Source organism: Eurosta solidaginis, chromosome 4, assembly GCF_040869045.1.
Source record: "Eurosta solidaginis isolate ZX-2024a chromosome 4, ASM4086904v1, whole genome shotgun sequence".
Lineage (NCBI taxonomy): Eukaryota > Metazoa > Arthropoda > Insecta > Diptera > Tephritidae > Eurosta > Eurosta solidaginis.
The window spans coordinates 119,238,179-119,261,450 of record NC_090322.1 but is presented as its reverse complement, the minus strand read 5'-3'; the positions used below and the strand labels follow the sequence as shown (position 1 = coordinate 119,261,450).

Below are 23,272 nucleotides of genomic sequence, written 5' to 3'. Positions count from 1 at the left end.
ATCCCATAAGCCAATATGATCCGATACTTAGAGATCATTTGGAGAAAGTTAGGATTTCACAACAGCAGCACAAACGTTTATAAGTTTACTATCTTTCCCCAGACATTCCCAACGAGTTTATAGAAATTTGTGCAAAACACGTGAGGGAAACTATGTTAGATCAACGCAAAAAAGCCAAGTATTTTGCTATTATCGTTGATGCTACGTCTGATGCCAGTCACGTTGAACAGACTACGTTCATTTTGCGCTACCTCCATTTCAATTCGAAAGCAACAAATTTTACAATTCAAGAACGGTTTTTGGCTTTCGTGGATCGTAACCAAAAAACTGATCACGAAATCGCTGATTTAATTTGCCATACTCTAGGTAAACATGTAATCCCATTAAAAGATTGTTGTGCACAAGGGTACGATAACGGCGCCAATGTGAAAGGAGCTTACAACGGAGCACAACGTCACATTCTCGACAAAAACTAGAATGCTGATTACTCGCCTTGTGCAACCCACAGTCTGAATTTATGTGTTGTTGATACCGCAGAATGTTGTACGGCTGCAATTACTTTCTTCGGAGTTGTACAAAAATGTTTTACTATTTTCAGCAGCAGTCCACAACGAAGGGACATCGTCAAAAAAATGTACTGAGCTCTCTTCACAGTCTTTCAGACACTAGGTGGTCGGCTAGAATTGAGGCAATCAGACCATTCGCAAACCATGTTCCACGAGTAACACAAGCACTAAACGCATTACTTAAGCTAAATTTGACTGCACAAGCATACGGCATTCTCAGGTACATCAACAAGTTCGAATGTATCTTGCTGTCCTCAATTTTGTTCAAAATACTTACTACCATTAATGAAAGAAACGTCGTACTCCAAGCTAGAGACGCCACCATAAATGTTGATGTCCGACATCTGGTTCCCCCCATAAATTCAGAAAACAAAAATTCGGAAACACATTTTCTCAGAAAACATTAGTCAGAACCCTTTTTTCAGAAAGCCAAAGTTTTCAGAAATCAATATTCAGAAGTCAAATTTCAGAAGTCAAAATTTAGAAAGTAATCAGACAGCAAAAAAAACATTAAATTTTGCGCAAAATTTTATGTTTTTTGCTATCGATTACTTTCTGAATTTTGATATGACGCCTTCTTTCGACGTTGCTGTGTTCCATTCTGAAAAAATTTTCAGAAGTCAAAATTCAGAAAGTAATCAGACAGCAAAAAAAACATTAAATTTTGCGCAAAATTTTATGTTTTTTGCTATCTGATTACTTTCTGAATTTTGACTTCTGAAAATTTGTTCAGAATGTAACACAGCAACGTCGAAAGAAGGCGTCATATCTAATCGAATTATAGAAATTGAGTAAAGTCCGTACAAATAATTCTATCTAAAGGTGGTACAACGTCATTCGAAGTGTGTTTGGGACACAATTAACATGCAATAACAGAAACAAAACTGCAGCAATTTTCAGCTGGAGGCGAACCATATCGGAAACGCGAGATAAAATATAAAGACTTCTTTTTTTTAATATTGCAAATTCATTTGAAAAAGATAAACGCGAAAAGATTTAATTAATTATATGCTTGCTATTGCACACACTATACAATTTTAGATTTTACTACTTTTTCTTTATACATAATTCCTTCCAAATAAATAAACGTTTCTAAATTTTGAAAAAAATTTAATGTTTTTTCTGTCGTCTGATTACTTTCTGAATTTTGACTTCCGAATTGTGCCTTCTAAAATTTGAATTTTGAATTTTCACTTCTAAAATTTGACTTCTGAGATTTGACTTCTGAGTTTTGACCTCTGAATTTTGTCTTTCTGAAAGAGGGGTTCTGACTAATATTTTCTGAAAAAATGTGTTTCTGAATTTATGGGGACACCCCGACATCTAGATGCCTTATTAGCTGATTTGAAATTGATCAGCAACCAACGGGAAACAATTTTAAACGAATGCAAAACAGTTGCTATTCAATTGAACATATCGCCAAACTTTCCGGACATTCGAATGAGAAAACCCAAAAGACGTTTTGAAGATAATGGAAATGAGATGATTACGGATGATCCAGAATCTGATTTTAAAAACAATGTATTCTTGGTGATCGTTGATTCGGTAATCACTGGCATTACTGAACGATTCGCAGCTATGAGAAATTTGAGCGAGACGTTTTCCTTTTTGTGGCAATTTGAAGACATGTATGATACTACGGTTCGGGTGAGTGCAGCAAAATTTGTCGAAAAATACAAGGCGGACGTTTCTCAAAGCTTAGAATGCGAAAAAATTCACTTGAAACACATTTACGAAACAAATTTTGATAAATGTCTGTCACCATTGGAATTGCTAAATGCCATCTATGTATGTTCAAAATCTGTATACAATTTTCCCCAACATTTGTGTTGCTTTACGTATCTTTTGCACTATACCCGTCACTGTAGCTAGTGCAGAACGTTTCTTTCAGATCCTTGCAATAATCAAAAACTTTCATAGATCTTGTTCATCTCAAGAGCGAGTTTCAGGACTTGCCACGCTTTGTGTTGAATCCGTTTCGGCAAGATAGTTAAATTTTGATATTATTATAAAAAATTTTGCAGCGAAAAAAGCAAGAAAAGTTGCTCTTTGATATCCGAACCTTCTATATTGAATAATTAAAATTTATAATCATCATTATATTTATCAGAAATATACTAAAATGTTACCAAATAACTAGAAAAGATTATTTAAAACAACATGTGGCTGTTAAAAGAGAATTTTATTTCTACTTTACAATAAAACAGTATAAATAGTAAATATCCTGTGTTAATTTTATTTTCAGCTCTTAGTCCAAAAATCATTTAGCTGATGTTGCAAAAATTTTTTTTTTTTATGTAATCCATCAATAATCATAGCTGAGACGTCATTAATTCAAATTAATCAAATGTATTAGTGGATTTTTTATAGAGGGCCCGTACATTATTTAGTCCCGGGCCCGGATTTTCTCTCTACGGCGCTGATCATAAATTAGCGATAGTTAATCCTTATAATAAAAAAGTATGTATAAGGATGTTATCCAATATACATTTATACATACATATTTTTTTTTTTTGTTCGTGAGTATTTATGTCACTGAGCTCCGCCTAGACGACGATCGATTTGGTGAAAATAATATAAAATCACAGAAATGCTGGAAAAGTGGGCAGCGCCACGTCCCCAGGTAAGATTAATTTCATCTTGCTTAAAATCCGATTATTTTTGGCTCAAACGCTTACTACATGAGTACATGCAGGTACTTTATACATTTATCTGTATCGAATTTTTGAAAAGTGGGTTGTGCCCCCAATTAGGAAACAATTTAAAATAATAATATTTTAAGCAGGTATTCAAGACTTTCCATGATATTCCATGTATGAGGATATTTTGGTGAGAAAGGAAGAGGGAGTGAAAGTAGGAGTGGAAGTGGGAGAGGAATTAGAGGAGTGGGAAGGAGTTTAATGGAATAAAGGAAGGTAAAGAATGAGAAGGAGAAAAGGAAGATAATATAGACGAGAGTGGGATAGAGAGTGAAGAGAGGGAGCGAAGCCCATTTGTTAAATGTAGGAAAACTGATTTTCAGGCGAGCCAAAGTCTGCCGGATCAGCTAGTATTATTATAAGCTGCATTGCTACGTCGGCGCTCTTCTGGTTAGTTTGTTGATGTGATGACCTACTGGAGAGGTCGGTCCCAAGTAGCTTACAAAGCACCCCTTTGATGCATTTTCTCCCTACCACCAATTATTTATTAAGCTTTTTAACCGAATTTAATTTTGATTAGGTCAATTAATTCCAACCACTCGGCCCTTTCTGTCCATCCTCAGCGAAAACTAAAGAGGTTTCCATTCTCTACGCTTGTAGACCCAACCGCCAGTGTCATCTATTTGTGGTTTCCTTCCTTCCCCACTCAGTCTACTCGAAGTTCTATTCTGAACGTAGACAGGCCACGTTCATTTGGTGATCATACAGATGTACTTAGAGTATTAACTTTGATTGGCAGTTTTCGAGATAGTAGAGTTTTATTTGGTAAGTGCACGGCGCACCGTGAATGCCCTAGGGGTGTCTAATGGTGTCCGGGTCCTTGTTAGTTCATCCACTTGTCCATTGCAGTCAATATTACTTGCTACTTCGTTTGTGCGGTTGAAAGGCTTCATTCATACCAGGGTGGCATCGAGCGGCCTTAATGTTAACCCATGCAAGACAGAACTTATACTCTTCAGGAACAGAAACAAAATACCTCAAATTCGTCTTCACTAAACGGTACAGAACTCTCGCTCTCAACTACGGTTAAGTACCTTGAAGTCGAAATAAAAAAGCGGATGAACTGGCAAAGCCCGGTGCCTCGTTAAACAGTACAGGCAGTCGGTGTAAATCGACCGCTTAGATCCATAAAAAGTGAAATTCTTACCCATTTCTGGAAAACCGCTATTTAAAATTGATACTCTACTGGCTCATGTAGGATCACCAAAAGAATTTGGCCGGACTACAATCATAAAAAAAACTGAGGATTTACTAAAATTATCTAAGACAGATATATTTAGGCAGACACGCAGAATCACAGGACACTGGCCATTTGGCCCACACGCAGAAAGAAGGGGATTAACCTTCAACGAAGTGCGCAGGAGGTGCAGCCAAGAAGGTTGTAAGGAAACGGTCACCCATTCCCTCTGCGAGTGTATAGCCCTAGCTAATATCAGGTAACGAACCCTATGCGGTTTCGTGCTGTCCGATTTATGAGAGGTATCAAAATGCTACATAAAAGACATCAACAGTTTTATTGAACTAACAAAATGGTTCGAGTAAAAATAAGCTTGCTAAGTAATAGGTTAATATACATGATAACTAATTGGTTTGAAGTGAAAGTACATACACGGAGAAAAGTGTTGTGCATTATTAATGCACAAGCTGTTCATAACTATAAAATGTTTAGGTACATGCATGAATATGCAACTTTGCGCATAAATTATGCCTAATAATCAAAAATTCTGCACAATCTATTAAAATTGTGCATAAGTTATACCCAAAATATGTGCACAGTTTGTGAACATTGTTCATAGCTTAATCATTTGAAAATCAAACACAATTGATCATAATATATGAACATTGTGCATAATATATGAACATTATGCATAATATATATATATTGTGCATAAGTTATACCCAAAAAATGTGCACAGTTTGTGAACATTGTTCATAGCTTAATCATTTGAAAATCAAACACAATTGATCATAATATATGAACATTGTGCATAATATGTGACTATAAACAGGTATTGTTCCCAGTTGTGCCCATTTATGCATAGATTATGAACAATGCGTACACATGGATAATGAGTATGCATTAATTGCGACTTAGTTTCACTTGTGTTCTTTGTGTCAAGAGTGCCGGTTGTTTCAAGTGTGTTTATATATCATTAATATTGTTTAGAAATATATAATTGTGCAAATTAAGAAAACTAGAGGTAAGTGTTGAGTTATTATCATACATATATTATCACTGAAGTTATGACATTTAACGATGGTTTTTTTTAATAACGAAATAGTGTACATACATTGAAGTGCTAAATATGGAAAACGTCGCATGTCAACAAAGCCGTGAATATATGTTTTCTACAAGTTTGGAAGGTATTAATTTGTATTTTAATGTAATTTGCTGTTATTTGTGCGATAGTTCAGAAATGTAGCATTCTGTTTATTTTTTTTTTCCTTTTAATTCAGATTTGTCAGGCGCTGACATTGTCGCTGTAAGAGAAGTAGACTCTGAATTTTTCAATCTATTAAATAAATATGGACTAGAAGAGTATTATTTGTCCTTAACAAATGCCAAAATAAATATCGACTGCTTCAAGGCCATGACAGAAGCTGACATTAAAGAGATTTTTAATGACGAAATTGGCACTCGCATAAAGTTTCGTGGCCTAGTCAATGAGTGGCGACTTGCAAATGTGAGAAAGCAAATTTTATATGAATTATAGTGTAATGTATTGAATTTTTTTAATCCCAGCAATTGGCCCCAATTTCAACATGTTGTTGCCAACATACAGACCAATCTTCAGCTAGTGGCTCAATCAGTCAGTCGGACTCGATTTCTTCATTTTCAGGGTCGGGTAGCTCTACATACAAATTTGTATAACACTTTTTTCCTCTAAAAAATATCGGATATATAACAAATTGTTAATATTTCAGAGTTTACAAAATTTCTTGGATTCCGCAGTTGGAATAAAAATTTGCGCTAATTACAACGCAAACAATGAATTGGGTGCATCAGACAGAGAGACTTTGATATCAAATATAGTCAGAGATCATTTAGAGAAAGACGTGCCCATGAATTCTGCTATGTTCGATAATATAACAGGAGACATAGTAAAACGATTTGCATCAGAAAAAAAAGTACAAAACTAGGAAAAATACATATACAACTGTTTGATCATATTTTATTGTTTACAGGAATATTATTTTCAAAAGGAAAAGCGGAACGGAAAACTGTACAACAAATACCGTTCGATGTCCAGAGCCTTCAGAAAATCTGGTTTTTTTTTAAATATCTCCGCTTAAGAAGAAATAATAAACTTGAATTGGAGAGTCGAGAAGTGAGTGCTATTTCGGTTTCAGGGATCGATTCAGAAGATAAAATTTGGCTGAAAACAAGAAATTCGCCTTGGGAGACGGTGGAATCGAAATGGAACTCCAGCTTTGCTCTTCGGCGCCAGGACATTAATATCCATCCGCTAAAATTTATACTTTCTGACTGGCCACTGTATGCGCATAGTAACGGATATCGTTTGGTAGAAAATTTAAATTTATATAGGTAATATATAAATAAAAAAATTTATATTTTTATATTTAGATCGATATTGACTTCCATAATTTGTACCCGGAAAAGTCAAACTTATTTCTTAACAACTGGAATTCACTGAAGGATAATATCATAGCAGTATGCAAAAATATTGTTAAATTGCCAGCTGCTAAAAAAATTATAAATAATCTTCCAACAAACAAAGGTAAAATAACAATTTAAACTTATGAAATAAAGAACTAATTTAATTATAATTTTTTAATTTTCTTCCAGATTTAGAATTAATTGAAGTCTCGAAGATGTTGGCAGCAATTTTTAAGCCTGTGGCAAGAAAAACAATTGCGAAACAGACGTGGAAGGTTAGCACAGGCGACGCTTGGAATTCCTTCGTCGTTGAAATAAACAGCGCTGCTGACATACAAAGCACTATAAACAAGCGCAAAGAATTTTGTGTGAGCAAGAACATAAATTTTCAACCATTTTTGATCATTCTTAAGGATCGAAATGATATCAGTTCATATCAATATGTTCTAATTGTGGAAAGTCTAGTTTATCTTTTTGCTGACGCTTTTAATGCTTTTGATATATATTTCAAGTGTTTTTTCGTCTTCAACCTAGAATACCCGTTTGAAAACACAATTTTCTGGAACTTTGTTCAACATTTTTTTTATGATATACCAACCACAAAATAAACTCACCAGAACTAGATATTTTCACACAGTTAAAACATAAATAATTTCAGAAAGAAATTTAAGTATTGTTGAAAAAAAATTAATAATCATGAACTTCAACTGCTTTCTTTGCAATTCTTGCTTCGCATCGGCCGATGTACTAATAAGCCATTTGAAACTAATACACTCCCTCAAAAAGAATAACCAATTAGTATGTTCCAATTGTCATTGCAAATTTCATCACTTTTCTATCTATAAAAAACATATTTTAAGTGTTTGCCACGTTAAAATGGTAACAAGTGAACCACATTTTCCAATTGAAGCAAAATCTACAACAATATATAATAACATGATTCGTGATCAACAAAGCAATAGTAGAGAAATGGTGATCCCTGAAAAAAGACAGAAACTTGAAATCATAAATGAGGCAGATATTGAATTTTTTTTAAAAAATATGCGAGACAACGCATTAGCATTTGTTAGCAATCTTTTCAGTGGAAATCATATGACCACGAAAGCTATTCAATCAATATTAGCATATTTTACAGATATAATAACCAAACAGATGTTTACATTATTGTCAAGCATAATGTCCAATAGTCCCGTCGGAAGAAAAATGTAAAATAGAAAAACTTTTTAATTGCTGTTCTGATCCTTTTAAGGGCATTAACACAGAATATTTATTTTTGAACACTATAGCTCAAAAATGTTTATACCAACCTCCTACTAAGCAAGAAATCGATAGTTCTGTATCACATATATATAAAAAAAATCGAAGTACTTTAACGATGAAAAAAAGCGAATTTATTTTAATGCCTATAGAGCATCAAATTAAACTATTTTTTGAGCAAAAAAATGTTTTAAGAACGACTCTTAGCTACATAAATTCGTTAAGAAGTGTTAACGAAAATAAAATTAGACATTTTGTGCAAGGTTCAGTATGGAATGATAAACTAACACACTTCGATCAAGGACAAATTGTTATACCAATAATTTTGTATTACGATGATATAGAAATGGGTAATGCCTTAGGAAGTCATCCTGGAAATCAATCCATTGCTGCATTTTACTATCATTTTCCGTCATTGCCTGAAAATTGTAATTCAGTAGATAATATCTTTGTTGCGATGCTAATGAAAACAGCTTATTTCAAAAAGTTTCCCCTCTCAAAAACTTTGACTCCATTCATTGACATATTGAGAACTTTAGAAAAGGGAATAGAGATAAATACAAAAGATGGATTTTTTAATGTTCATTTCGTAGTTGGACTTGTAATTGGCGATAACTTGGCGTTGAATAATCTTTTAGGATTTTCTGGATCTTTTAGCCATAATTTCAGTTGCAGAATATGTAAAATGTCTAAACTTGAAATGAATAATTCATTAGTAGAAAACAGCAGCCTTTTAAGAAATTTGGAAAATTATAATAAAGATCTCGTTACAAATGATTATAGCAAAACTGGAGTAAAAACCAATTCACGATTAAATGCTTTAACAATGTTCCATGTATTCTGATTTTATGCATGATTGCTTAGAAGGTTGTGTAAAATTCGGTTTAATAGAATCTCTACAATATTTTATATTAGAAACAAATTTTTTTTCAATCAATGTCTTAAATGACAAAATTAATACATTTGAATACGTTTCCATTGAGCTTCGAAGCAAGCCTCCTGGCAATATTAAATTAGATCACTTAAAACAAAATAAACTTAATTTTTCAGCCAGAGAAACATTTTCTTTTTTGCGCTATTTTACTGTTTTCGTAGGCGAATTCGTTCCTCAAAAAAATAAATTATGGCTGTATATTATCAAGTTGAAAGAGTTGATAGATTTTTTATTGAAAGATTCATTTAGTAACGCAGAACATATAAGTTTGACTTGCATTATATCTGAGCACCATAAAATGTATACGGATTGCTTTAAAACTAATTTAAAGCCAAAACACCATAACATAACACATTATTGCTCTATTATAAGAGCAGTTGGCCCTTTGAAGGACTTATGGTGTATGAGACATGAAAGTAAAAACAAAATTTTAAAAGAATACTCCAAAGTTTCATATTCGAGAGTTAATTTAGAGCTATCAATAGCAAAAAAGTTCTGTGTAAAATTTTCAAATCAAATACTTGTAAATAAGGATCCTTTCAATATCATTCAAATTAATAATATGAAAACAGTCACAACTCAAGAATATTCATTTAAACAATTACTACTACCATTCGAAACAAAAAAAGAACTAAATGTTTCAAATTCTTAAGTTACAGAGGAATAATTTACAAAATTGGGTACTATATTTTTATGAAGCAGTGTGTTTATAATATTGTCGTTATAATTTTATTAGAAGACGGTATATATTTATTACTTAATGAATACCAAATTGAAAATTTTGATTTGCATTATTATTCTTATATTATTGGGGAAAGAACGGAAAATTATGTATTAAAATCCATTACAGATATTGAATTTCCTAAACCCTTTGAGCTTCATCCAATATTAAGCACTAAACTATGTTTTATGATAAAAATTTTATAGAAATGTAAAAAAAATTAATGACTTTATAAATTATATAAAATGAACATGTTAATACTGAAGTATATGATTTATTTTATTTTAATATGTATATATATAATATTTGTTAGTAAGCAATTGTATTTTGAAATAAAGACATTTGAAAATAAAATGAAATATTGTTTCTTTAATATTAGCAGGAAGTGTAAAATGTGTTCCTATTTGTTCACAATCTATGAAAATGTTGTTCATAACCTATGCCCAGTTGTTCATAGTCTTTCCCAGTTGTTCAGAATATATGAAAATGCTGTCCATAATCTATGCCCAGTTGTTCATAGTCTTTCCCAGTTGTTCACAACCTATGAAAATGTTGTTCATAATCTATGCCCAGTTGTTCATAGTCTTTCCCAGTTGTTCACAACCTATGAAAATGTTGTTCATAATCTATGCCCAGTTGTTCATAATCTTTCCCAGTTGTTCAGAATCTATGAAAATGTTGTTCACAATCTATGCCCAGTTGTTCATAAAACATGCTCATAGTGCTGAACTTAAGTTATGAACAAGTGTGCATAGATTATGATGAACAACTGTTCTTGGCCATTTTTATGAAGATCTTGCATCGACTTCAAGAACGATTGAAGATGTTGCGATGAAATTTAATATCCATCTTTTCTATTCAAAATAGAATTGCCTTAGAAAAGAATCACAAAATCGGTTGATTACCACTCCCACTACTACAACTATAGAACACACATACATTCAAATTCGATATCCTAAGCCGCTACCACTTTTCCCATGTTTTAAACATTATAGTATCTATAAAGCTTCACGGCAGTGACTCAATCGAAAAATACGGTAAAGAGTATAGGAAAAATGTAAAATGTTACCAAAAATTCTCCGAAAAACTGCCGGTTTCAAGTCCGAGTCAAGTTTCTGTCAGAACGATAAGGGCGACCAGGTAGCCAAAGTTCAGAGAGTTCTTAGACTATAGGGGGAAGTCTTTTATGTCTTCTTAAACGGAGGCAGCAATAAAGCACCCAGCGAAGATGATAAAGGTCCACCCGCTCTTCACAATAATTGCTACTGGAGCATTCTGCGGTCGGTACGGGACAAATCGGACACATTTGTTCCATTTTTAGACCTTAAGGAAGGAAAAACTATTACCTTTCCAGACAAACTATTTAGTACACTAACTAATGTTGTGTGGTACATGTCTAAATAAAAATAGAAGCCTGATCTTGAAATATTTGTGTATGTGCGTAAAAAATCCCAAATAAGCGTTTCCGCGGCACCACAAACTCACAAACTTTGTATTTACAGTCAGTTCGGTGAAATTTCAGGGAAGCAATTAATATTTGAAAAGTTTTGTTAAAATAACAAAAAAATTTATTCGAAAAAATGTATTTTTTGTTTAAAAATTAAATTGTTTGTGCAGGACACGTAAAATATTCAGTTTTTAACTTGCGATTTTTTCTTATACTATATACAAAAATTGGTGCAGAGGTTATCTAAAGCAATATTTATGCAGGGATATTTATTCCAGTTTGCTTATCTTACGGGAAATTGACATATTACAGTTAAAGGCTTACCTAACCTTTTTTCAGATACAAACATTCTGCATTATTTTAGCTAATTGATATAAGGGAATAAAAAAATTGATTTTTTAAAACTTTTTTTCTCACTAATTTAAAATATTTCCTCCTTGGTACGTTGATGTGTGATATATTTAAAAGATCAGTTCGAAAATCGGCGAAAATTGACGATTTTCTAAGAAATGCTCGTACTAAAGACTCTGTCATTGTACTTCTAAGCCAAATTTTTATTCGCCACATGTAAGCAAAATACGTTTAAGCACTAACAACAACAACAAATATGTAATAAACACTCAAAAAAAACTTCATCTGAAGATAAACATGGAGGGACTTTTTGCAACAGGCCAAAAAACTTTTTCCTCAATTTATTTCATGAATTTTTATAATACTGATGAATTTCTATGCATATAAGATAGGTTTTTTCTTTTGATTGTAGAAATAACTCTCCCCCATTTTAATAAAATAATTGCTACTGATTTGTGATTGCAAAATAAATTTTTGCATGGTCACCTGCAGCGCATTCGCTCGTCCGCACGTTAGCCAACTAAGTTAGTTGGTATTTGTTTTATTTTTTTCCCCTTAATTATTTTCTTTGGCGCAGTGCCGTCATTGGATGTCGAATCCACGTTTCGCCTATTTTACCTTGGGCTAATCGCGAATCCCTCAATTGATGTTCATTGTCGTCATCTTTCATAGTTTTGTCTTTTATCTGCTGTCATTCGTATTTGGCCTTCAGCCTTTATTCGCTGCATCGTAGACCTTTAAAATAAGCACAGTGAACTCGGCTTACTGGCTTTTGTTGTCCGGAGTGATGATGTGGCAGTCTAGTATGGTATTTTGCCTCTCGCTTAAGGTGTGGTGTTTGTGGTTTGTTAACATATGACTTAAACACACAAAAGTACACACGACCCATGTTAGTAAATTCTTCTTCTTGCCGCTTGGTTTGCCTACATTCTAATCGAACGTAGCCGGCCTTTTATTGTTTTCTGCTACCATCATGCGTTCGTTTTCACGTTTGTCCACACAAATCAATTCCTTTGTCTTTTTATTAGTTTTTGTTTGCATTTGTATATTTTGGTGTTATTGTTTTCATTTTCATTCATTAATCTTGTGCGTTCTTTGGAATTTGTTAGGTCAAAAACATGCCATGCGATATTTTCAATTGCCGCCCAATCACTATCACAGCGTAACCAAATGGTGTTTTAAAAAAACAAAAAGTAAATGCCATTTAACTGAAATATTTTTTATAAGTAACGAATTTATATTTTTTTTTATTAAAAACCGACCAATGTGAAAAGATTTCTGAGATAGGAGAGTTTTGAACGGCAGTCGAGATAGTGTGATATTCCTCTTATCATTCGATATCAAATATGCTGGATCATTGGATGGGATTTTGTTGCAATCTGAAATTTTTTCTTAACCTACATCTAGAACAGTGGTGCAATCGAGAGCTTGGGAAAACTATTCGGCGTTGGGCTACCTGTCGTGTGAGTGCAGCGACAGCGATTCAGTAGAACACGCAGTCAATCAGTTGTATCTTATACCAAAGATTTTGTTACTTTCCGAAATTTACAGTCCACTTAATGAAAATGATATCGTAAAAGTGTCTCCGAAACTGCTATTGCTGTGAGAGAAATGTTAGGAGTCTATTAGGCATTAATTTTGGGCTAATTCTGCAAGCTGTTTACGGCGTTCTGAAGTTACTTTGCGGTTGTTAAATTGTAATTGTCGTCAATGGCCAGTATCCTTAAATAAGGTGCGAGACTTTAAGCTTGGCTGTGAGTATACGTCCATTACAAAGTTTTGCTATATTCTTAATTTAACACGACAGGCTGGAAAATAATCTAGGAAAGTCCACACTTATCCTGGGTCCAATCTAGATAAAACAGTATGGCTAGGGCTTAGACAGGCTCCAATTGGCTTGTCGTAAGTTTTTCTATTTACTGGCTATGTCCCATATATTCTTACACGAATAGAATATTCTGTCTAGAGGTCGTATTGTTACTGTCTATTTTTTCTACATTCTTTCTGGAAGGAAATCTTCAAAGGTGCGCTAAATTATTCAAAAGGGTTTTATACACTGCCGGAAAGTAAAATTACATCTGGCTCTTCGTTCGAGCCCTTGCGTTCAAACCACCGACTTGGTCATTTGCGGTGATTTGGAATTGCTTATTTAAGAAAATTTTATGGAAACTTGAGTCAGATAAACAACGCCAGCGGGGGCCAATCCGTAAAAGACAACAACAAACAATCGAAGGTTATACTTTTTTGATCGGATCCAACGCAGGGAAAGCTAGACATAGCCTAGATGAACAAAACTAGATTGAGTCATTTGTAAAAGGCATTAATACACTGTCAAGACCTTTATATGCTTTCATTAGAAAGTTATTAAAATTAAAAGTGAAAATTTAGCCCGGTTCTGCAAAATCGAGTCAGATTTTTTGACTGGGCGTTGGGAACATGGTGTTAAAAATGTTTTCATGCTCCCCTTAGAAAAACAACTTAGTATATTATTTTTTCAAACATAGAGGAAAAGTATATATTGCAACTACTTCTGGAAAAAAGAAATCGAATGTCAGTAGTAAAAACCTTAACATATTAGAAATGATTGGAGTAAATACGGCAGTCTTAAAAAATAATGTGGGTATCTACATACATATTTACTGAGACTGACATACTGAAACTAACTTATTTCTAGCTTTCCAGCATATCCTATTTTTATACCTTTCATGAAAATGAAATGGTATATTAATTTCGTCACGAAACCGAAAATTTTAAGTCCTTAAAGGAAAATAGATAGACCCACCATTAAGTATGCCGAAATAATCAGGTTGAAGAGCTGAGTTGATTTAGCCATGTCCGTCTGTCCGTCTGTCTGTCTGTCTGTTTGTATGCAAACTAGTCCCTCAATTTTTGAGATATCTTGATAAAACTTGGTGAGCGGGTGTATTTGGGTGTCCGATTAGACATTTGTCGGAACCGACCGGATCGGACCACTATAGCATATATCCTCCATACAACCGATTTTTCAGAAAAAGAGGATTTTTGTAATATCTTACCCAATTTAACAGATTGAAGCTTCAAACTTCACCATATACTTTCGTATATTGCACATATTGTTGCCTGAAAAAATTGATGAGATCGGTCGTATATATAGTATATATCCCCCACAACCGATTGTTCAGATAAGGAACTTTTCGTAATTACTGCCCCATTTTAAGAGCTAGAGGCTTCAAATTTCAACGAATGCTTACGTGTATAGCATATATTGTTGTCTGAAAAAATCATTGAGATCGATGGTATATATAGTATATATCTCATACAACCGATTGTTCAGTTAAGAAACTTTGCGCAATTTCTGCCCCTTTTTAACAGCTAGACGCTTCAAATTTCCCCATATGCTTACGTATATAGCATATATTGTTGTCTGAAAAAATCATAGAGATCGGTGGTATATATATTATATACCCCATATAAACTCTAATTTTTGCCCCCTTTTTACGGCTAGAAGCTTCAAAATTCATCAAATTTCATCAAATAGTTACGTTTACGTCATATATTGTTGAAATACGTGATTCGTAGTCATAGTTTTTACACGCAGACCACAAAAAACCAGAAACTTTGCATACTCACACAAAGTACCTACCTGTTTTTTATTTTATATTTATCTTAAAAATCGTTAAGGTATGCAGATCTCTTCACTATATATTTCTTATCTTATACATCCGATTATTCGGAGATTACGAACGAGATAAGATTATTGTTCAGCCCCATTCATGAAAGGTATGAAGTCTTCGGCACAGCCGAAGACAGTCCCGTTCTTACTTGTTTTTATTGGAAATGAGTATTTTGGATTAATTTAGATGTGGTCTTTCTATTTATGCAAAAAAAGTTCAGATTTGAGTTCCTTATACGCGAAATTGACGTCTTTGAAAATGACTAAACTTGGAAACAAAACGGCAGAATATGTTCAGTAGAGCCTATAAGATACGGATTTTAAACACGTCGAAAACGTTATATTTCGGAATCTTTGACAAACTAACATAAGCCTTTTCAATGGCTACTATATTCCACCGTGAGCTGCGCAGATATATCGCTGAGGCAAAATACTGATAGAGAGTAAAGAATCTAAAAAAAGAAAACTATTTCTATTAATGACTACCTCCGAACTGGTGCTATTCGGATGCAGATCAGGACAGTTTTTAGCCACACTTGTATCAACAGCGCTTAATTTTGAGCTATACGAATTTAGATTAATTACTTAAATGCAGGGACTATTTCAGAGCTAGTTCGGAGCTAAAGGAACTCGCTGTAGGGCAAAAACCGATTGCTCTGATTTCCATTAGGTTGATTGGATTAGATGTTTGGTATGGATATGGATGGGAAGATTCTTCCTTTATAATTGATCTAAGATGATGGATAGTTTGGTTCAGGACACTTTGAAACCATGATAAATTATTTAAGAATTTGTAATGGGAAAATTTATTTAGAATATAAGAAATTTTAGTTTAATTTTTAAGCGATTCATCGGTTTAAGCAATTTTAAAAACTTTAATTTTATTCGGTTCCAATTGAAACTTAATTTAATATGTCTAAAACTTTAAAATTGTTTTAAAACAACACTAAAAATAAATACTTGTATATATGTATGTACTTCTGGTATCAAACCTTAAGAGTTTAAACTTGGTGCTGAAAATTTAAAAATAAAAATTTTCATTTGTGAAAAGTACTGCAACTGATAGATTATTTCCGAAACATTTTGAAATATAAAAATAAATTAATAAATATAAGGCGCGATAACTTCCGAAGAGATTTTAGGCCGAGCTTCCTTTCCAATTTGCGTCGTGTTCCTTTTAATTTTTACTGCAAATAGGCTGGACGGGACCTACTTGTTTATGCCGACTCCGAGCAGCATCTGCTAGGCAGATAAGTTTTCACTGAGAGCTTTTCATGGCAGAAATACACTCGGATGCTTGCCAAACATTTTCCTAGAAACATTTTCTTCTAATTAAAAAAACGTATTTCTAAAATTTTGATGTTGCGTTGCCCGGGCGTGAACCCAGGATCTTCGGTGTGGTAGGCGGAGCACGCTGCCATCACACCACGGCGGCCGCTGCCGAAATATATAGTATAAAGTGTTTTGATATGTTTTCTAACATAGATGTGATAGCTCAGTAGGTTGAGCAAGCTATATAATTCTTTTTTTTATAACTGCACATTTAGAATCTCTAGTTGCAAATTGAAACCCAGTTCTGTGCACTCTTTTCCAGGAAGAATTTGAAAGTATTTGAAACCAAATTCGAGTTGGTCATATATAGAGACCAAAAAAGGTTCAGATTTAGGTTAAAACCTACCTACGAATGTCATTATTGGCCGGAAATACACACAAACATTTAAGATCAGAATAGAACTCCTGAAATAATTGTCTAATATCAGGCTGTCCCTGATGTTCTGCGTTGAAAATCCTTAGCATAGTTTTTACATCAAACATTTACTATTTATTTGTACTAAGTATTGAGAAAGAATTTGTTACAATTAGAAACAAGTTTTTGTAAGTGGGTTCGCTCCTCGGCAGGGGTTCGGCCGATCGTATTTCTGCCAAGAAAAACTTGTTCTGGCTTGCAGTTGCCATTCGGTGTCGGCACAAAACATGTAGGCTCCGTTCCTCCAAATTGAAGGTAAAATTAAAAGAAAAAAACGCAAATTGGAAGAGGAGCTCTTTCTAAGCCTCCTCGGAGGTAATTCGCGCCAAGTATTTAATTATTTAACTTACTTATAATATACTTAATGAATTCCAAATAAATTAACTTAATGTACCTATGAATGTATACATTATTTACTTATATGGCATAAATACAAATGCTAAATCAACGGAGGTGTAAATTAGTTTATAACTCCTAATTCTATAATAATTTCCTGCATGCAGCCGTTGCTTAACCATATCTATTACACTAAAAACTCATTAATTATCTTGAAATCATTACTGTTTACTGAGTTCAAATAGCCAGCGCCATATTAATTTGACTTTATTAGCACCACAAATTCTCAACGCGCACAACAACAGTTTGGCCAGCAATAATTAGTACAACAAACACTAACAAGCCCATTTACCACATGCCAGCCACATTTAACACATTTGGCGCATTGGTCACACCAGAACCACTAGCAATCGCTTTGGTTGCGCTCCGCCCATTTCAGCTTAGCTGATGGTTTTACCTTAACGCTTAGGTCGTGTCTAGTAATTTTTTCCGCACCTGCAGCACAAACAGTGGCAAATATGTTGCTCCCGGCCACATACTTGATCACTCAAACAATTCGTTCGTCTTGGCCGTCCGGGCCGTCTCGTCATAATACTTTTTTTTTGCTCACAACCAATCGTATTCATCATTTGCTTTTGGTTAATGTTGGTTATTGTGTGCGATAACAGTAATGCAACATTTTAGTTGATTTGTATGTTTTTGTATGATTATTAAACCGTTAAAAAAAAGTAATTGCCTTTATATTAAATCGAGCTCAAATTAATATGGATTTACTGTTACGATGCATTCAGTCTTAATTATGTTTTCATATTGTAACGAATTTAGGGAAACTCCGCTTATTTTACACCTTCTGCAAACACTCGAATCGCTAAATTTTCGAATAAATAACTCCAATATTCAGTAATGCAAAATGGTCTTTATTAGATTACTTTGGGAGTAGTACAATTATACTTCACTTCGCAACTGACAACGTGTTTAAATCAAACTGATTACTGACTACTCAGCTTTCGCTGCTTTTATGCTCTCTGTTGCCTCGTTCACCCATTTCTCCTAAGGTATAATAACTTCGCGAGCTTCATGCCTGGTTACCAACCATATATGTACATGTATATTTGTAGTTTATAGTCTCTCGCATAGCCATATGCGTGTCTATTTATGAGTACTACTTCGGCTGATGGTGAGTATATCTCTGCTGCCTTGTATGTACATTTGTAAATGATGATTAATGTGTTTATGTAGCTTGCCTTAAGCTGGAGACATTGGTGCTTTATCGGTAACCGTATCGGTAACCTTTTAACAGCTGATTCGACCAACCTTATGAGAATCAATGCAATCGATTATTGGTGCCGCTAAGGTCGTAACCGTATCGTAGCCAACCAATTGGGTTTTGGTTTACCGTCGTAACGATAAACAGCTGATTACGTTAGGGATACGGATACAGCGATACGACATACGGCACCAATGACTCCGGCTTTAATATTGTTGTGCTTTTATTTAATAACCTTAGGGATGTGAGTATCAATTAGTGATGCTAATATTCGTCACAATATCATAACCAAATGATTTATACAGCAACTCCCAAGAGTTGTGGAGGAGCGGGCTTAAAGTTTACCCATGTAGTTATACAATTTTTTTTTGCTATTCTAAAATTAGGTAACAATACTAATAACATAAATTATTTTTCCTAAATTGAATGCCATCGAGCTTCATTTTCATACCAGAATCATTCAAAATTAATTAGCCTACAAAGAAAAACAATCACTGAGGGATTGTTGAACCGTAAGTTCTTAATCTAACTACAAACTACGTTTGTATAGCATTTTTCGGTTTCTTTTTTGGAATTTTATGTGGCAGCGCACTTTCTATTTTAATAGACCCGACACTTTGGATTTTTGGTGCAGCGTCGTACGCTGACAGATGAGTAGATTACATTTTCATATTATTGAAATAATGTATAATGTTTGAAGACTTTTGTAACCAAAAAATTTATATTTTACGGCGGTTTCACGTGCTTTTTTGTTCGATGTGGAGTTCAAATATACACAGTCAAACAAAGATTTTCCGACTAATGTCCGAAAAGCCTTTCTCATGTGACTCTAAAATAATAACACTTTCGAAAATTTACTCTAAAATGTCAAAGTCGTATAGTGTCAAATGATACGCAAATTGAGAGTCAATACTTTTTCCAATACTTGCATACTTTCGCTCCGTTTTTTAATTTGATAACATCCGTATCTCACACCCAAATAAAATCTGTTTGAAAACCAAAAACAAAAACTAAGTTCCTTAAATGGTCTAATGTATGTATATATTAAAATTATATGATTTTTCTCTCGAAGTGATCGTTAAATAATTGTGATTTATTGTGTGTTCAGTTAATTGAGACTTCGAGACTTTGGGAGCAGCTACAAAACCAATAAAAATCCATTGACGATGTGTAATTCAAATACTTACTTATTCGCATCAACATATTAACAAAAATTACTGTAATTGCAAATATACAGGTGTGTATATGTATGTATTTATAAACAAGGTATAATTTATTAACTGGAACGGTTTATTTACAGCTAATTGAGCGCTTGCATAATATTAAATGACAGCAATTCTGAAATAATTAAAACAAACTGCATCAGATTTAGGCAATGTGCGCAATAAAATTGAAACGTCTAAAATGGTAATTTTGCCGCGAGCGCCATTTAAGACAGATCAAGTTGCACAAGATTGTTGTTGATGGATGTTTTTTTTGAGACACATGACAAATTCAACATAATGTTTGTACTTAGCTAAATTGCTAGTTGGCAATTAAATTATGATTACTTTTATTTATTTTTGAAATGTGTGTGTTTATGCTGGAGGCCATTCAGCTATAGAATAAATATAAACTAATCGCATCACACCTAAATATCCTAAGAAAACACCAGTGGCGTAGCGTGCCTTAGCGGGGCACCGTATAAAAACTTATTTGGGGCCCCAGGAAGGGTACAGATTTCCAAAAAAAAATATCATTAAAGGAAAATTAATATTTATTCATCATACATAATAGGCGTGTCTCCTTACCTTGAATTTAATAAAATATTGACTTTAATTGGAAAATATATTTCATAATTTGTCAAAATCATTTATTTTTATTAAAATCGATTGTAAATTAACAAAGATAGTTATAGCCTTACAAAGTTTACTTTTATTGGTTTTCTATCCGTTTCTGGAATAACGAATTGTGACGTCACGATCACATATCCTCATACAAAACAATTGAAAAGTGCACAAGATTTATATGGGTTTATATGATAGTGACGTCATCACTCTAATAATAGCAGTATCTTTCTAACAGTGATTTAAAACGTCCATATATTCGTTATCTTTAAAGATATTTAAAAAAAATACTGTCTAATTTTAGTTATGCAAAATAGCTTTAAATTTTGGTAATAAAAAAGTTGTGATCTAGCCTATTACCTGGTAGCCTGTAGACCTGGTAGCAAAGAACATAGGGTTAACAACTGCAACCAGGCTCGGTGCCTCGGGGCAGCTTGAGTGCCGACCATACGGTCCTAGTAGTATAGCGTCATCAATCACAAGACGAACATACTACCTGATTCCCTATCTGCGCTTCGAGGGCGATCTTAAGGCCACAATAGAGGTGGACGGTTGGCGCATGGGTGCTCAAACAGCGGACGAGGCCATACATGTGTACGCAGATGTTTCCAAAGTAGTGGAAGGAGCAGGGTCTGCGGTATACTGCGCTGATCCGGAAAATAGCAGATCCCACAGGCTGCCGTTTTCCAAGCGGAAATAGTAGTCGTAACCAAAGCAGTAGAAACCCTGGAAGAAAATGGCCCAAGCTGCAATCGTCTTAACTTTTATATTGACAGTCAAGCAGCAAATAAGGCACTAATCTCGCATAGCACAGCATCTAAATGCATGTTAGAGTATAAGCAGTCCATAGAGGGAATTGGGACAGGAAGGAGCATACATCTATATTGAGTCCCAGGGCATATGGGAATATATGGGAATGAAACAGCGGATGAACTAGCTAATAAGGCCGCATCCCTTGAAGCTTACTCCGTAGACGTCCCAATTAGACTGGGCGAAATTAAGCGACGGCGAGAGGTGCACATGATCGACCAAGCAGGACAGGCGTGGGTTCAAGCGCGGGGCTGTAAAGTGTCGAAGATTATGTGCAGGTCTTACAACCTTAGACTAACAAAGTTGCTTCTATCATTAAAAAGAGAGCACTGTTGACTCATGACGGGTATTCTGACTAGACGCTGCCTTCTGGCGTTACATGCCTTTAAATTAGGCTTGGTCAGTGATAGCAGATGTAGGACGTGCGGGCTGGAGGAGAAAACGATCGAGCACGTTCTGTGCTCTTGCTCTGCGCTTGCCAGGCTAAGACTCCAGCTATTAGGGGTGATACAGCTGTCAGATCTAGAAGCAGCAAGTGGCTTAAATCCTAGGAAGCTTCTAGTATTTGCCAAGAGGACGGAGTTATTTTATAACATAGGTCCTGGTTTTTGATAGGGTTTTTCAGTTTGGTCGTTAAAACAAACTTCTGGTAACACTACGGACTTATTCAGTATATGTGAGGTCCTCATGGACCGACCAGTTCAACATAAGAAACAATTCAAATTTATGTTCACTCTCCTTGCCTTTTTTTCAGCAAACTGATTTATTAAATCATTTATATTTGACGATGACCTAAGTTTTTCTAAAGTTTCTGCCTCTATAGACAATAGTAACAGGTCCGAGTGGCGTTCCTGTCCCATTTGAAGTCCTTAAGTAATTTTTTATAAGTTTTAATTTCTCTTCTATTTCCGGATGGATATATTTTATTTATTTATTTTTATTTATTTATTTAAGCCAATCAGCATACAAATCTTATAGGCTATTCAGACATATATATATATATATTAAACAATAATTCTAACACTTCAAATACTTTATTTATAAAGAGTTGTTAAAGAACTTAAAAAGCGATCTTTCGAACCTGAAAAATCTATCTCGATAAATCTAGCAATTCTGTTGAACTCAATTAAAGCTCTAGTAATTGGAGCATTTTTCACATAAAGAGCTTTAGAAATACCAACATGGAAGAACTCCGAGCTACGCAGATCTCTAGCTGGAATGTTTATTAGAATCCTTTCAAGGAGCACGGGACAATCAACAACACCCCGAAACAAATCAAAAATGAATGACAGCGACAAAATTGTTCTCCTGCTCTGCATTGATTTTAAACTAATCAATAAGCATCGCGCTTCATAAGTCGGATGCGTTCAATTCTTACAATGTGGCAACTGTAGTATGGCGACCAAATGAAGCAGGCATACTCAAGCTTGGAACGCACAAATGCCGAAAATAACTGCTTAAGTGTATAAAAAAAAAAAAAGTGTATAAGGGTCGGCAAAATCCAAGCTATGACGCCTAACAAAGGCCAGCATGGCATACGATTTTGAAATGCAAAGGTTAATATGGCTTGCAAAAGTAAATTTCGAGTCGAATGTCCTTAATTTCACTTACCCGCGACAAAGGCGTATTAGATATATGATATGAGGTATCAATGATATTCATACGTTTCGAAAAAGTAATATGAAAACACTTACTTATGTTGAGTGTTAGCCGATTATTTTTACACCAGTTACTTAATTTATCCAAATCTAATTGCATCAATTCGGAATCATGAAGGCTATTGATTATAGAATATATTTTAAGGTCATCCGCGTACAGCAGAAATCTTACTGTAGAAAAGCAAGAGCAAATGTCATTGATAAACAAGACAAAGAAAATTGGGCCCAGAATGCTTCCTTGTGGAACACCGGAGCAGGCGACGAACGGGAGAGACCTAACATTGTCAACCACCACCATACAGTGACGATTATATAAGTAGGATTCAATCCATCTCAGGAAGACAGAATGGAATCCCATCAGGGCAAGTTTTTTAGTCAGAAT

General features: G+C 34.3%; 2 protein-coding genes across 8 annotated transcripts in view; both read left to right on the top strand.

Annotated features, from left to right (window-relative positions):
* Nucleotides 1–23,272, top strand: part of pigs (pickled eggs) — a 618,878-nt gene that overhangs the window by 333,986 nt on the left and 261,620 nt on the right. The gene's annotated exons all lie outside the window — the stretch shown is intronic.
* LOC137248149 (uncharacterized) lies at nt 5,383–9,909 on the top strand. The gene is made up of 8 exons (XM_067779013.1): nt 5,383–5,466; nt 5,548–5,629; nt 5,723–5,949; nt 6,009–6,131; nt 6,191–6,394; nt 6,452–6,789; nt 6,852–7,005; nt 7,074–9,909. The coding sequence occupies exons 2-6, from the start codon at nt 5,572–5,574 to the stop codon at nt 6,557–6,559; spliced, it is 720 nt and encodes a 239-aa protein (XP_067635114.1). The 5' UTR covers nt 5,383–5,466; nt 5,548–5,571; the 3' UTR covers nt 6,560–6,789; nt 6,852–7,005; nt 7,074–9,909.